The sequence below is a fragment of the Colias eurytheme genome, chromosome 16 (assembly GCF_061535395.1).
Source record: "Colias eurytheme isolate Ceu_HAF_F1 chromosome 16, ilColEury1 Martin Lab GWU primary, whole genome shotgun sequence".
NCBI lineage: Eukaryota > Metazoa > Arthropoda > Insecta > Lepidoptera > Pieridae > Colias > Colias eurytheme.
This window is the reverse complement of record NC_142995.1, coordinates 7447812-7465067: the sequence shown is the minus strand read 5'-3', so window position 1 is coordinate 7465067 and position 17256 is coordinate 7447812. Positions and strand designations below refer to the sequence as shown.

General features: G+C 34.7%; 2 protein-coding genes across 3 annotated transcripts in view; one reads left to right on the top strand and one right to left on the bottom strand.

Annotated features, from left to right (window-relative positions):
- The first annotated feature begins 1927 nt into the window (after window positions 1-1927).
- ND-18 (NADH:ubiquinone oxidoreductase subunit 18) lies at window positions 1928-3595 on the top strand. Its single transcript, XM_090110854.1, has 3 exons — window positions 1928-2071; window positions 2146-2308; window positions 2945-3595. Exons 1-3 carry the CDS (start codon window positions 2019-2021, stop codon window positions 3299-3301), a joined length of 573 nt encoding a protein of 190 aa, XP_089966980.1. The 5' UTR covers window positions 1928-2018; the 3' UTR covers window positions 3302-3595.
- Window positions 3596-5396: 1801 nt separating this feature from the next.
- Window positions 5397-17256, bottom strand: part of LOC149901906 (sodium channel protein 60E-like) — an 88359-nt gene continuing 76499 nt past the window's right edge. Inside the window, exons 8-29 of one of the 2 annotated variants that reach the window (XM_090110786.1) lie at window positions 16589-16704; window positions 16102-16322; window positions 15358-15505; window positions 14025-14159; window positions 13283-13497; window positions 13035-13205; window positions 12767-12960; window positions 12449-12680; window positions 12105-12376; window positions 11794-12026; window positions 11421-11715; window positions 10933-11248; window positions 10578-10853; window positions 10190-10486; window positions 9824-10112; window positions 9551-9744; window positions 9160-9362; window positions 8796-9068; window positions 8350-8709; window positions 7837-8059; window positions 7370-7478; window positions 5397-6897 (exon numbers count right to left, since the gene is read on the bottom strand). In XM_090110786.1, the coding sequence (XP_089966912.1) occupies window positions 6689-6897; window positions 7370-7478; window positions 7837-8059; window positions 8350-8709; window positions 8796-9068; window positions 9160-9362; window positions 9551-9744; window positions 9824-10112; window positions 10190-10486; window positions 10578-10853; window positions 10933-11248; window positions 11421-11715; window positions 11794-12026; window positions 12105-12376; window positions 12449-12680; window positions 12767-12960; window positions 13035-13205; window positions 13283-13497; window positions 14025-14159; window positions 15358-15505; window positions 16102-16322; window positions 16589-16704 (4981 nt within the window). In that variant the 3' untranslated portion in view covers window positions 5397-6688. The remainder of the gene's footprint in view (window positions 6898-7369; window positions 7479-7836; window positions 8060-8349; window positions 8710-8795; window positions 9069-9159; window positions 9363-9550; window positions 9745-9823; window positions 10113-10189; window positions 10487-10577; window positions 10854-10932; window positions 11249-11420; window positions 11716-11793; window positions 12027-12104; window positions 12377-12448; window positions 12681-12766; window positions 12961-13034; window positions 13206-13282; window positions 13498-14024; window positions 14160-15357; window positions 15506-16101; window positions 16323-16588; window positions 16705-17256) is intronic. The other variant, XM_090110785.1, reaches the window with a different exon arrangement.

Genomic DNA, 17256 nt, shown 5'->3' with positions numbered 1-17256 from the left:
AGGTCATTTGACCCTGTACGGGAACTTTTTTTTTAACATGATATTGTAAAATTCAATTGTTGTATAGTATTGCCGTTCAAAAGAAACCGTTCTAAAAAAAGTTATAGAGAAATGCAAAACCAGAAATTTTGTTAAAGTTTAAACATCGTAGATTAATGAAATATAATAGTTTTCTACACTTTATTCGTTGTTTTAAATAGTATTAACATAGATAAATTAGGAAAAAACGATGCCGTACATTTTTGTGCAGACCACATCTTTTAGGCTGATGAAAGCGACGAAAGCTACAATTTTAAGGGTGCTTTATGGCCATTTGATACAGTACGGCATTAACATATTTTTACCCAACTACGGCAAAGCAAAAGGAGGGTTATGGTTGTTTACAGGTCATGTATGTATGTTCATCTATTCCCTCGTAACTTCTAAACTACTTATCAGAATTCGACAAATGACATATCATTAGAAGCGTCTGAATTGTTCACTGGATAACCAGCGACTAGCTAGCTAAAGGCTATATGGGGTTTCACAAAATCTAATGTGGCGCCCTCTAGCGGACAAAACATACAGAGTAAAAAAATAAAGTTAAGATAAATATGCAGTGTTTGGTATCATTTGAAAGCGCTTTACTTGTACATTTTGAATATGTATATATTACTAGCATTTGCTTGTGACTTTACCTGTATTCATGGACTGATTGCATATAATTCACATCTTTTCGTTCATAGCTTTTTTATTAGTTCATCAATTTAACGGAGTCCATTCCACCTGACTGTCAATTTCCAAGGTGATAATTAACCACCTCGAGCTTCTTAATATTAATGTATATTTATATTTTTAACCGACTTCAAAAAAAGGAGGAGGTTATCAATTCGGCTGGTATGTTTTTTTTTTTTTTATTTTTTTTTATGTATGTACACCGATTACTCCGTGGTTTCTGAACCGATTTACGTGATTCTTTTTTTGTTCGATGCGGGATGGTGTCGAATTGGTCCCATAAAAATTTTATTCGGATAGGCCCAGTAGTTTTTATTTTATGAGCATTTTTGTCTGTATTTGTAAATGTTGCAAGTGCAAGTTTGAAGTCGGTTGTTTTTAACGCAGTTATTGACTTGTATTATAAAAATATAAAGCAAACATTTCGTTATATGGATTTTTTTCTTTTTCAGATTTTTCCCCTTTGAACCAACGAAAATGTACGGCACATGAAAAAATATTATCTATGCATAAAATACTTTAAAAATAAATTTATTTCGTGTTGTGTCAAATGACCCCCTGGAGTGGGAAAAGAGAGGGGATTACAACTCTCGATTTTTTCCCCTTGTCCCCATGATTTTTGTATGGCGTTGCGGAATAATGGATTAAAAGCAGTATAGCAATAGTATGACACAGATGCCGTACATGGTCAAATGACCAAATTTACCCCCGGTAACTCTCGGAAATTAAATAAAAATTCCGACTTGGTGGACCACCATTTTTGTACGGCACTGAGCGGTTTCTTATTATTTTTAATGGATCTATCGATGGTTAAGAATGCCGTACAAAAATATATGACCAAAATTTACCGAGTCTACCTGTACTTTTCAATTCTCATCTGCACTCAGTTGGACAGCTTACAAGTGACGGCATAGTGATGAATCTTATTATTTTTTGCTCTGCTATCGTTCTAGATATGTCCCCTGGTGGTTCATTTGACCCATATTTTTGTCCTATGCGGGCTTGTAGTCTATATGTTTACGCTCTGTGTTTACGCTCAAGAAGCGTTGTTGTTCTTTCAGCGTAACATATACATATTTTTGACATATTTATATAAACATTGTTTTCTATGTTAGTTCGATTTTAGCCATTTAGCACTATGTACTGTCTAGACTTGGTATAATCAATGTATGGCGTACACTCCTTATTTCCAATGTAAATTGTCAATATGATTGTCAAATGTCAATGTCATTAATTTTTCTGGATAAGTTGTTGGATAATCAGGCGAAGATTTTATATTTTAAAGCTATTTGAAGAGAAAAATCATGCTTAAGGCCATTACAACGGCAACGAGGTTGTCTAAAACCTCTATTTCAAGGTAAACAAAAATATATACATATGAAAATCATACGAAGAATTTCATAGGAATAATCTTGGGTGTTTGGGTTTTAGAAGTCTTCCTGCCTTATCAATTGGATCATCTCGTTTTGCTTCCGATCAAAATCCCATAAATAGGAAAGAGGCCCCTAAAATCGATACTGAAACTGTAATTGCGCTGCCGGAAGAAGCAAGGGAGAAAAAGGTCTATGAATCAAGCATTTGTGTACCAACCAAGGTTTGTTAATATTATGTAGATTACTATTAATAATAAGACGTAATAGTAGACGAATATAGACTATGCGGTTGACGGTATTATCAATTAGTTATTATCAACACTAAATTCACACATCTTATTGCATACTAGCGACCAGCCCGCGGCTTCGCACGCTTTGTCTAAATTATCTTATAAATTACCTTATAAATTATATACTAAAAGCCTGACCTTGAATCACTATTAAAAAAAATGCATAAAAATCCGTTGGGTACTTTTGAAGATTTAAACATATAGGGACAGAGAAAGTGACTTTGGTTTTATACTATGTAGTGATAATATATTATGTAGTTATTCATTTTTCTAATTCCGTACCAGTTTAACCATAATGTGAAACAGTAGAATGTTCCATGGTTTGAATATAAAAATGATTAAGAAATCTAACTTTAATTGTGAAAATGTTGACTGTTGCAATTACTTAAGCCATTTATATTAAATTCCATTTTATGGTAGTAAAGGTAAAAGAAACGCATACTAGTTCACATATTCTGTATTTTATTTTTAAAACAATCATTCATTTGTATGTGTTTTTTTCGTATTGCTTCCTTGTTTTTGGTGCAAATAAAGTATTTTCATTCATTCATTCATTCTAATTTCCAGGTTGACCTGACACCAATAACTGGTGTTCCAGATGAGCATGTACGAACCCGCAGAGTTCGAATCTACCAGCCGCCAAAGAACGCCATGCAGAGTGGCACAAGCAATATCCACCACTGGGAAATGGAGTTTGACACCAGGCAGCGTTGGGAAAACCCTCTGATGGGATGGACATCGACCGGTGATCCTCTGTCCAATATGAAGATTCAGTTCACCTCCCCTGATGAAGCTATCGAGCATTGTGAAAAGAATGGCTGGATGTGGTACATTGATGAACCAAAAACTGAGAAGCAGTTCAGGCCTAAGAGCTATGGAGTTAACTTCTCATGGAATCGCCGCACTAGGGTGTCCACTAAGTAGATGAATATAGGGATATTATGAAGCCGAATACAAATTAGTAGTAATTTGTTAAATGTAATAAATTCTTGAAAATGTTCAGTAGATTTTGCTCTTATTTCCTTTATCAAGATATATGCTACACAGTGCATACTAATACTACAGGCATCACTTACAGAAAGATCTAAAGTTGTCTATAGAAATTCAATTCTAATTGATAAGATGCCACAGATTGATTATACTGCATTGTTAACTATTTCTCCATGGAAAATATAAATGTAAAGTGCATTACAGAAATAAATTATAGTATAAAAGCAATTCTGTATTGATTTATCATTTTTTGTATAATACAAAAATATTTGAATTTTACAATTTCATTGATTTTAGACTTGTTTTGAATATTTATTCATGCAAAAAATGCATGTAACACAGAAATAATATTATTCATGTCTCTCTACAGAGTCTTTGAAATCTGACTTAGGTACGTATGTACTTACTGATATTTAATACTAGCTTACCGCCCGCGGCTTCGCCCGCTTTGTCTAAAACCTAATAAATTTTAAATTATATACTAAAACCTTCATCTTGAATCACTCTATCTATTAAAAAAACCGCATCAAAATCCGTTGCGTAGTTTTAAAGATTTAAGCATACAAAGTATACACCCATTATTATTACATATTATTATATTTTTAAGGAAAACTAATATATCGCATATAATATGTCGCAGCCGGCCGAGTCTCAAGTTAATTTTCTCTCTTTATAAAATTAATATAGATATTGCGATCCAAATAAGATTATTAAACGTCGTTTTTTTGGCAAATAACGATTTAGTTGGAAATTATATTTGCATTTCAATCTTATATATACCTTTCACTTAAAATCAACGGCTGATACCCACACAGCCCCACCAGATATTTTTTAATTAGAAATATCGGGTGTATTGCAAAAAACCTAGGTATCATGTATCATTCATATATTATTAACTATCACTTATTATTCAAGTGACATTCAATTTAAATCAGAACCTGTCGATGGGCTATGGGCCAAATTTCACATCACAAAAAATGTCTCGCGTAATTTATGGACGTCCTCTCAACACCGATTCTGATTAAAAATGAATATATTTAATTGATAAAAATTAATAGACTTGCATACAGATGTAACTCAATCATAATTTTGCTCTTTTTGGCAAAGGATTTAATAATAATTGGTAACAGGACTCAGGACTCTCTTATAAAATAAAAAATCTAGTTACGTAGGTCGGGAAAGGAGTAAATAAAATGCAGCACTTATGGTTTTTTGTTTAATCGTAGTTTTCAACATGGTTAATTAATATTTTGTACCTCGGAAGAAAATCATATTTCGCAGGTCTCACTTAAACATTTTATTTACATATTATACAATAATTATTAAAATGATTCACATGTCAATGTTCAACATATGCTTACAATGCAATTTCGCTAACTACAATAGTTTTGAATGTACACCGTACATTATAGAGTTAAAAAGTAATCTAATAATAATTTAATGACTACTTAAAATATGAAAAATTATTGCATACATTCCTCGATTTATGTACAATAACGAACATTTTTAGAACAACTCTATATTTTTAAAATTTACTAATAGACAATGTTTTAATGATTTTTAAAACAGGTAATTCTGCGTTTAAATCGGCATATTGAAAATTATTAGCTTCGCAAACATGATGATGTTTCAACATAATAAAAAGTGCGTAAGCTAACAGTTTATCTACAATTAAATCGTAACATCATGTTTGTGAATCTAACTTTGTTTTGAGTGTAAAGATTAGCTTTGAATATTAAAGATAAAAATGTAATTAATGTGGTCTTGGAAGTATATTGGGAAATAGATTAATAATTATTACCTAACTCTACTGTTGTAAAGCTAGTCCAAAGGTCGCTGTAGTACGCATGCAGTGTTAAATTGGTTTAGGTAATTTTGTATATGAGCTAGGTGCACTGGTTGACAGGATATTGTTAGTTTGAGTAGGTATAACGTGAATCATCAGCTTAGAATCAATTTGATACAAGATTAATAAAGTAAAAAATTCTAGGAATATAATTTGAAGAAATACGATATATTGTCCTTTTTTCCAAATAACCGTAAGTTATAATTGTGATTTTGTAATCCGAAGGAGGATATATTTTGGAAATCTTAGGTCGGTGCAATCTAAGACGATTTTGGTTAAGCTATTCTTCGAAATTATGAAGGTAGTTTTGAATACAGGTATCTTAGTCCTTAAGCATGGACCTATTAAGCGCAATGGACTATAACAAACTTCCAAACAATATAACTGCTTTATTTATATTATTATTAACTTTACTACTATATCACATTGAAATTAACTATATTATTAGTGATCCCGATTACTAAATATATTTTCATTCCAACCGACGTTGGGAAATATCCGGTTCTTAATAATTACTGCACGGTGCAAGGAAAAACAAATGTTACCAATGATCATTGGACGGGAATAATAAAGCTAAAAACACTACAATATGGAATTTTAAAACTTTACATGCGGTGATGAATTGACAGCAGCATTATTAATTTTAACAATGAACGTTATCTGGAAACTTTTGCAGTTATCTCAGCCTATAATGGAATATTGTCAAGTATAATTATTTTATGTGGCATACAAATTATTGACTATTTTAATTTCATAACTTAATTTGTGCGAATTGATTCTTACTATTAAAACAATTATTTCTATTAAATCACTTTTAAAATTTTAACACACTATAAAAACGCATTCTGTGATGATGTTAAGGCGGGAAATTGTCAAATTTAAAAGTGCATTTCTATCATGCAAATGCATTTTAACTTTTAAAAACTATTTTTAAGGCAATTGGTGTGGTTTATCTACTACCTCATTCGAACGGTACTAATTCGTAACTATCAACGCATTATGAATAAAAACAAGCTATTTCAATTAATAATTAATACATTATTTCGGCCACAGCTTAAATATATTTACAATAACAAATAACGCTCCTATTCTATAGAAAACAGCCTCATAAACGAATCAGCATTCCTAATCAAGCTTAAAGCTGGAAAAACAATTTATTATAAACAATCGTTAATATTACAAGATTTAATCGGTAACCTAGCTCATCGAGCATTCAATTAGCACTATTAAATTATTGCGTTTCGGAAGTGTTCATGTCGTCTCAAATACATGTATGTTGTCGGGTCTGACGATATTTAAAATACATTTAACATCACTAAACTATGTCGATCCGAAATAATAGTAAATCTATGCATAATATATCACTGAGTTACCCGTGTCTGAACACAATATTCGATTATACTTTGACACACTGTCTCTGCTAGTGTCGTGGACTAGCTAGGTGTTTGGAGCCGGGGCGGCTCGTCGGTCGTGGATCAGCTGGGTTGCTCGTCGCTCTCTCTGTGAACTAGAACTTTGACGATGGTGGGGGGCGCGGGCGGCGGCGGAACGGCGTCCGGGGAAGCTTCCGTGACGAGGATGCTCACTGCGCTGCTCGCGTGCGGGGAGGGGGACGGGGTATTCACTCGCGCGGGGGTCGTCGCGCGCCGGGCAGAGTTCCGACGGGACGCTAACCGAAGGGAACCTACAATAGTGCAACCCTTAATCATCAATATCGATAGTTAAAATATTGTATGCAATCGCTGAAGTATAGAGCACAATAATACAACATTTATTACCAACGTGTAAGATACCGAAAGAAGATAAGGAAAGATAAGAAAATTTGCATAACAAGAAAAAAGCATACATGCAAAGCGTAACTTGATTGATCCACTGCCAATAATTAAGTATAAAGAAAACACCGGTCGCGGGGTTTTGTAGAAAAGCGTACATGTTATCCTACTTCATTCAATTCAAACCATAAATAAAGGACCACACGTTAAGAAAAAGATATAAGAAGAGTAACTAATGGGAATAGTGGGTTTGCCTTGCCATATTATAATAATTAAGTCTATGTTTCTATAAGTACCACTGAGTAATCAGTATTTTTCTGGCAAAACAACCCACAAAAAGCTACTATTAGGATAGACACAAAAAGCCAATCATTACATATGAACCTGCTCGTTTGGGCCCACCATCTTCGTCAACGGCGTCCTGATGACGAAGGAATAGGGGCAAACCGTATGCTGACCTCCGTCGCGGGGGAGGTCCTTCTGAACCGCTAGCCTAAAGTTTTAAATAACAGAATGTATGTACCTCATGTTCAACCCCAACTAAATACAGAGCGAAGAAAATATGTTGAAACCTAATATGAAAGTACGTTGAATGGAACTAACATAATTATTTTGATCATTAATGAATAGGTACATAATATACACTGTATCTGGCATCAGCTTACTCGACTCGAAGAAAACATGCAAAGAGTTGACCAAAATCGACTATGTAATCAAATACATTAATTAATAAATCCTATCAAAAATTTACAAATCTATGTACCTAGAAGCCCCTTTATCATGCAGTCCAACGACAAAGACCGTATTTTCAACGCGTCAACTGCCCAGAGACTTCCCGGAAGGTAACGTACCTGTTCGTTGGGTGCTGCGCCGGGTAGGAGCAGCAGCGGGAGGTTGAGCCAAGCACCACCGATCTCACTGATATCGGACGCATCAGAAGCTCGGGAGGACTTCCTGCTGGACGCGTGTGAGCCGCGCCGTACGTGTAGTAGTGCGCTAAGTCGACCGCCCCACCCGCCGCCGGGAGACCATTTCGTGCTTTCTTCCTCTTGTGACGGACTGCGGTTCTTCCGCCTGATTGGAATTTCGTTTTGGGTATTGTTCGAAAGTTACATTCACAAAAGAATATTAAAATACGCCGAATAACTGCCGGGTTCGAGTACCGCCACAGGATCAAAATTTTCCTAATTTGTATTTTTTTCAAAATTTTTACAGCATTTTAAATTAAAGTAAAAATATGTGCAAGTAATATAATATAATGAAGACTATAACGAAAAGTCCCATAAAATAAATTTTGAAATTCATGACGTTAAAAACAGATTGTATGTATAAGTATTTACAAATTAAATTAGGCTACGACTTACTTTTGATACTCCCTCCACGCTCGCTGTACAGTTCGCGCCGCCTTATCCTGCCGTTTCCATATCCTAGTAGAAGAAACGATTTCCAATTCCTTCCTTGTCGGAAATTGTTTCTTGAACTTAATATCCATTTGCTCTTGCAACTGGCGGAATGTTTCCGTTTCCTCAACATGACCTAGCACGTGCTTTACCAGAGCATGTAGTATATCTAAACAATGGATCTTATTGCCCTTGGCAATCGGAAGGTTGAAACTCACTAGCGCTACTGTATTCGGTTTAGATATACCTAAGGGGGGATCTAACGACGCTATAAAATCTGATAGTTGAGCAAAACTTATGAACTGTGTTGCATGAGGGTCATACCTGTAAAGAATATACATTTATATATTATGTATGTTCAGCAATTACTTTTGGAAGATAAAAAAGCTTACAGAAACATGTTCACTCACTTGGACCATCTAATATAAAACATTTCGAGATCATCCTCCACTATACCGATTTCTTCCTCTTGATGAGCTTGATTAAAATTTTCTAGAATTATCGCTATGTACATATTTATCACAATCATGTAGCTTATGATAATGAACGACGTGAAGTAAGTTATTGCTAATAAGGGGCTTCCGCAATTTCCATTGGTGTGACCGTGGTCACCTAATTCACAATCTGGCGGCTGAATCATTAAAGATTCTAGAACATCATTCCAACCTGCTGACGTCATAAGACTGAAACGAAAATACAAGATTTGAAGATTGATAATTGGTATAAAGAACTATAATATGCCCATATAGTTAGTAAGGCTAAATAAGAACTTACCGAAAAAGTAACTGCATGCTTCTACCAAAGGTTTGAAAATTCACAATATCATCTAGAGCACCTTGCTCCTTGACGTGTCCGAAGACAGACATGCCGATGATGGCGTAGATGAAAGTTATTAACGCAAGCAAGGCACCGATGTTGAAGAGGGCCGGCAGAGACACGACCAGAGCGAAAAGTAGTTTCCTAATGCCCTTAGCGGCCTGGAAATGAATTACGTGTTATGAAGATTATAAGTTATTTTATTGTAATACCATTTGTTTAATGCTCTATTCAAATAAAACTGTATGCCACATGAACAATATAGGTCTACTATTGATTTAGTTTTGTGAACACCAAAATTATATTTTTTGCTACTGCAACATAGGATTGCATTCAATTTCATACTTACTTTAATCAGTCTTAAAATTCTTCCTATGCGAAAGACTCGAACTACTCGTAAAAGTGTGGGTGATATAGGTAAATCTATCATAATATCTTCCATTAATATACCTAATATTGAAGCTAAAACTAACAGAAAGTCGAATACATTCCATGGTACCGTAAAATAATGATACCTTAACCCTACTATTTTGACGATGGCCTCTGAAAGAAAGACATTATGATGTATAGTTAAACAATTCTTAAGAAGAATAGACTGTAGACATATAAAAGATATTCTTACCTAATCCGAAAACTGTAGTAAAAAACGCGTTACTAACTTCTAGCACGAAGAAAACTGAATGCGGTTGGTCGTAATGCTCAATGCCCATAGTGAGCATATTTAAGAATATGAGTACGAAAATTGCTATTTCAAATCTACGAGAGTTAGATAAATCGTAAAACATCGCTAAAAATTGATTTCTTGGCCTCTTTATTACTTTTTGCGGCTTTTTCCTGCCCAATTTCTTCATCGCGGTATAATAATGTTTCTGACTCTCTGTGAGAAACATTTCTAAGACCCCGCCTTCGTACTAAAATAAAAAGATATATGTAATTTACAATTCATTTTAAGATAACTAACTTTATGTTCCTCTAGAATCTGTTTTACCTTTTTCTTGAGCATATTAAAATTATCTATAATTACTCCTATAAATAGGTTAAGTGTGAAGAACGATCCACACACTATAAATATTACGAAGTAAATATACGCATAGAGGTTAGCTTCTCTTGCCGGTTGTAAGTCAACTCCTCTAGCGTCAACCGCATCAGCCATCACTTCCATCCAACCCTCAAAAGTTGCTACTTGAAACAACGCTAAATATGCTATACCAACATGGTCGAACGATATCTTAGAATTTATCCAGGAAAAATTATTATAATAGCATTCCCACTTATCATTTACTATCTGAAAATATAATAACACATTAATAACGACAAACTTCAAACAGGATATATCAATAATAGATCATAAAAAAGTTTCCATTACTTGGACATACCTCTAATGGTAATAATTCGCCATCCTCATCCACACATTTAAAAAATTTCCCGCCAAAAAACTGAACTCCCATTATGGAAAATATTAACCAAAACACTAAACAGACTAACAACACATTGAAAATGCTCGGTATTGCATACATAAGAGCATTCACCACTATCCTCATTCCTTGCCATCTCGATATCGCCCTTAACGGTCTTAAAGCTCGTAACGTGCGCAAGGAACGCAATACTTTTAAATTTTCATTTTCTTCTATTAATAAACTAAACACAGAAACCTGTAAAGATATGAATAAGATTAAACAATTTATTGCGATTAAATTTAATGGTCACTTATTATTATTAACAAATACTTACAAAAACTATAGTGAAATCTAAAAGGGTCCAAAAACTCGTAAAATATCGATAGAACCCCAAAGCTATCCATTTAAAAAACATTTCAATCACGAAAATCATACAGAAACTGAGATTAGTCCAGTAAAGTATCTTTTTGAGTGGCTTATTCTTCTCGAGATGAATGTCTTCAAAGCATAGAGTGATACTGGAGGCGAAAATGAGGACCAACACAAACCACTCGAAAGCTGGTGTATCAACATACCGCAGTACGTATGTACGAATGAACATCCACTTTTGGCCTAACCTTGTTTCTATACAAGCGTCCCAACAAGAGCATCTGAAAGAAAAAAAAAAAACGCTTCAATACAGTGACGTTGCGTATCAAGTACTTCATTGCGCCAAGAGATTATTTTTCGCACTGTAATACAAGATCATCGTTGCATTCCATTTAAAATATTATGATACTGGATACAAAAAATAATTTTCATCAATGGACTTTCTTAACTTACGCATTGTAACAATAACGAGGAAAACAATCTTGCGGCACTTTAGGTTCCTTCCGTTTTCCAAACCCTGGAAACTTTCCCATCGGATCAATATATTGTCCTTGCGAGTTCTTCCTTCCACCGACTGTTAATTCATCTACATATGAAACTAATGTCTGCCACGGATGCTTCATCTCATCATCATCCGGTTTTTTAATTGCTTCTCTAAGAAATTTTCCAGATTCATCGCGGACTCTTTTCGACTTTTCTGGAGTCGTCTTGCAAGATATTTGTGCCATTTCGTAATTTTCGTTATCCTCTAAAATAAGCACCTATGGTTAGTATATTAGACCTTTTTATTTCAATTAAATTGCAATTTCTATAATACAATACCCACCTCTTGAATCTGAAGGCTGTGTGTGATAACCTGAAGACATTTGGTTTAATAGCCTTTGGGCAGCTACTTGGTCCGTTGTGTCATCGAGATTTTCCTTCGAGTCTTCCCTTATGCTAGTTATTTTGTGTTCTGCTGCCAAATCTCTTACATCTTTTAGTGTCTCTTGGCTGCCATGATTATTGCTAATTTGATATAGGTGTGGATACGCAAAGTCAGATCCTACTGATATGGGCCTACAATAAAACATAGCATGTATAAATATTATTTGCCGTCATGTTAATATTATGCTTTGATTTAAATGAATTATTTACCTATTTAGAGCCTCTTGATAACTATGACTATAAATATTGTCATGGGGAAATAAAATAGTTTCCTGTATTGATGCCGAAAACCTCTGTTCGCTAGGAATTGACGCTTTCTTCTCTTTCATAGCACGATGTTGTAACATAAATTCGTTAACTAATTCTTCTAATTTAGATTTCTTTTCAGTCTCTTTACTTTTTGATATAAGGAAACCTTTTTTTCTTACTATAGAGCGTAATCTATCTAAACTTTTAGCTAATTTTGAATCTTCTCCTACTTCCTAAAAAAATAAAAAATCAATTTTAATACTCGGATAGCGTAGTAACGTAAAAATAATGAAAGGACTACTTACCTCTTTTCTATTTTTAAGTTCTTCACTGTTAAAACTATTGAGCAGCAAGGCAAGAAAGAGGTTGAGCACCATAAAATTTCCCATCACAAGAGCAGGAAGGAAAATAAAGAAGCAACTTTCTGCTCCACTAGCCTGTTCTGCTCGCATACAGTCCCATAACGGTTCGATCCACTCGCCACAAAGTATCCGAAATATCATCATGAACGAGTGAAAAAAGTCGTTAAAATTCCACCTATAGAAATGGCATCATTATAAGGTTCCATAAAAGAAAATAAGACAAAATGAACATTTATTATTACAGAGCTAACTGCAACGTACCTTGGCACTGGATCTGGGTCAAACTTATCTGGTGTATAGGATTTGGAAAACAACTGCATACCGATCACGGCGAATATGTAAATAACTATCACTAACACGAACGTCAAGTTACCGAGAGCACCTATTGTGGATATTATTATACTCAACAACACTTTCATTGTAGTCCATGACTGAGCTAATTTTAAAACTCGCAACTGAAAATTTAAACTTTGTGATACAATATGTTTAAAATGTTAAATATTAATTTATTGGTACAAATAACACTCACCAAACGTAGACCTCTTAAAACGGATAGGCCATCTACGAGTTCAAATATAAGATCTAACAGACTGGCCGACACAATGATCAAATCGAAAATATTCCAACCGCATGCGAAAAAATCTTTACTCATCGCCATCACTTTCATTATACACTCTAATGTAAATATTGACGTAAACACCTGAAGATATTAAATGTATGTTATTAATATTTACCGTATGTTTTCATTACATTAACATACTTCACGTAACTAGTTACCTTATTTCCTATATCTAACGCAGATCTAACATTTTCACTCATTCCATGATGTTCTAAAGCAAGAAACAGCGTATTCAGAACAATACAGGTTGTAATGAACAACTCGAATAGAGGGTCTTTTACAATGCCATATAAGCCGTTTTGAAATTGCAGCCAACCCTCATAGTCTATACAACATGTAACACAGCATTCGCAGTTCCTATCCACAAGTTCATCTGTGAGCAAATAGAACAAGATTAATCAATAAATAAAGTAGTACACTTTAATCAAGCCAACAGACACCACAAAAAGAAAGGAAAAAAGTACCTACAAGAGCAAAAGCTTAGTGAAGCGTTCAAGAATAAATAAATACAATGCAAAGCGTTCAAATACAAAATCTAATAAGTGTACAACATCATCAAAGTATATAAAAAGGAAACATGCGTTTGATAGCGTAGAAAGGTATAGGAAAACGCAGGATTTCGAATAACATCGAATTTGTCACCCAATTAATCAGAGAACCACATACAACAACTTACTGACCAAGTTTTAGTACATAATTTAATCCATTTATGAATCGCATAAAAGTCAATCATTAGAGCATATTTACAATTATTATTGTCAATGATTTATCATCAAAACTTGAATGCGATCCGTGTAAAGAGAACATCAATAAACCAATGGCAATTTGACCCTGCAGTCTTCCCGTAAGGAACAGGGGTGGACTGGAGGGCAGAAGCATTGGCATCTGTGAGTTACTAACCTGTGAAGTAAGTGCAATTTTGCTCGTAATTGCCCATATGAGTTTTGTGCGTGGCTGCCAATAAACTGAGCTCATTAATTTTCGTCGTCTCCGCTTGCGGGAGGTCGGGCGCGTGCTTGTATGGCCAGTCCGCCCCTGACGATATTAATGAGGGTAGAAGCGAATTGCAAAAGTGTCGAATAAGTGTCCAATGAGACGTCCGGCCCATTGGAACGTGAAGCTAATGGTGAATAATACCAGCCACTAGACAACCATTCAGTTTTTAATAGCGCCAATCGATCTAACAGCTATACAATTGAGGGCGTCGTCGTTATATTCATTCAAAATTGGACAACTGAACAAAATTAGAATAACTTAGCGAAGAATGGCGTAAATATTTCATAAAAGATTTTTACATTGCTATGAAGATGCTATGGTAATTTTGTAGCCAATTCATGCGAAATTGGAAACGTTAGTGCTTTGAGCTTTTATGAAATATCTTACAAAACCGTAGTTAATATAATTTAGTTAAACATGGCTGCATCATAGATATTGTGTAGCTGTTTAGTTGCAAACGAAATTATGATATGTATCTAAGTCTTCGGTAGCTTGCATAGATTTGTATCATACGATATCGGTATATCGTTTCACAGACATTAATAAATTTATTGTAAATATAATAGGTAAGCCACCAAAGGAACCGTTTGATTATGGATCAGATGATGTCATACATGATATCCAAAAACAAACGGCTGATAATTCAAACTTGTATAATAACTAAATTAATTCTTACACGGTGCTTCATAAATCCAAAGAAAATATCATCTGATTGCAGATACAAATGAAAAGTGACTAATTAGAAGTTGATTTACTTGAAATAAAAATGTATATTTACTTAATAAATCTGATAAAGAATTGGGGACTGTACATGAGAATCGTATGCATAAGGTACTTTGCAGAGAATCCAAGCATAATTAAGTACAAAACCTAATAGATCCTAAATCAGAAACTTTGAAGTAGAGAAAAGTCGTTGTGACATGCATTTAGTAAAGTAGTTGTTACCTTTAATTTGACTAACAAAAATTAAATATATTTATAAAATCAAAAGTCCTGACCGTCCTTCTGAGTGTTTGCAAAGCGTTCATTTTGTGTCTCCTTTATTAGTGCTTGTGTTTAAGCCGTGCCAATTGATTTTGGAAAATGTTCTATAATGCTACCAAATATAAGTGATATCTGATTTAAATTTAGTATTGTTTGAAACTTTTACATAAATGCAGCATTTATAAGAAATTAAATGATTTGGTAGCAGTATGTTGTTCAAAAGAGAAGTTAATTTATAATGAGTATTTTTTACCTAACACGACGATCTGGTTGAGGTAGTCAGGATTCAGCGGATATCTCTCTTGAATGCTACTTTTCTCTTTTTTTGAAGTTTTATCGGCATCCTTATCCATTTTTGCACCATTCTTCTTCTTAGATTCCTGAATTTTAGTTTCCTGCAAGTTTATAAATAAAAGATCATCAAGTTTACAAACTGAAAAGTTAATAGGAATTATGTAAGTTATCCCTTTGTGGTGCGAGAAATTATTAGTGACGATATTTTTTAAAGTATCAAAGGCAACATTATTTATTTCGATTTAGACCCTTAGCATATCAGTTTTATGCACGGCGGCGGCAATAGGTGGTGGTGGGTAGCAGGAGGCGGCGCCTGGTCGTCCAACATGATAGCTTCTAGAATGTTCCCTGTAGCACACCCCGGACACTCCATACAAAATTATCGTTTTGACAGTCACACTGTAGAGACTGCAAATGTGTGTGTTAACTGTTAGCGCTTTATGGTTGGCACATTTGTGACTAGCGTAAAAAAAAATCATATTAATCGTCATGTTAAATAAATAATATTGTCAATCTTCGTTGCGTATCGTCCTTGCAGAAAAATGCGGCCCATTTTTATCATGATCGTGCGGGGTGAGGTAAGTGTCTAATTTTGGCGGGAGGCGGAGAGTGTCCATTCTGTAGCGTTTAGCTACTATTATGTATTCTGTGCCTGTAGCATACTTACTGTTTTATGTACTGTGATGGGCGGTTGCGGTGTAATCGGTGGTGGTGGCAACGAAAGTATCGGCGACTGCAGCGGATGTGGTGGTGGAGGGGGTAACAGAAGTCGGCGCGGTGGGTGCGGCGGGTGGGGCGCCTGGTCGTCCGACGTGTGCTCGCCATCGTCGTGGTCGTCCACCACGCCGGAGTCGTCGAGGGACGACTCGCGGTTGTTGCTATGGTCACTAAGCTGCCGTCCAGCCACGCTGAGCGCGCCGCGACCTAATAGGTTAGGAAGAATATGTTGCGTGTTAATGGTTGATATGTTAAATATATTTTAGTATTATCTGAAATGAGTGGTAATTTATTACATGAGAATATTCGGAGTTATACTGGAGCTGATGTTTTACAAAAATATTTATTCTTCTAAAAAATGAAACAGCTTTTATTTTACTGCTCGATACTAAAAAAAACATTATGAAGCAAACAATAATTAGTTAATTACAGCACTATTGTATGACGATAACGATAGGTATCAAATAATTTACCTAAAGCATTATCTGGGTGCAATGTGTGCGAGGGTGGGGGAGGAGCTGGCACTGGTGGTATCGGCGGTGGAGACCCGCTCGGTGTGACAGAGCGGGAACGGGACCGCGATCTCGATCTGGAAAGATTAACATCAAATAAATCATTTAATTAATAATATACTTAGATGTTTTTTCAAAATACATTAACCGCATTTTCATGTGATTATAAGGTAATGATATGATTGTTTAATGCAGTTTCGATAGCAATAAATAATAAAAATTTGGAAAATCCAAAAGTGCACGCCTCATAATTTTTTTTAATAAATATTTATTAATTATTATTTTTGTTTATTTAATAACAATTAAACCACATCGAATCAGACCCTGAAAAATGAAAGGGTTCTATTCCTGAGCATACTCAAGCGTAAGAGAAAAAAAAAGATTCGATTAGTAAAGTATTTCGGTCGCTATCGTGTTAACAAGAAAAAGGATCCGCACATACAGACACACGGACGTCCAAGACAGAACTTTTTTAAACTGTTTTTTAACTAGTTTAAATAACAAAAATGACATCAAAAATTTCATGAACGTTAAAAATAGTGTTTTTTCTTAATATGTGTGTGTATGTATTATCTTACAAGTGCAATGTATGATACATAAAGACATTTTAAGTTTGAAAAATCAGATGT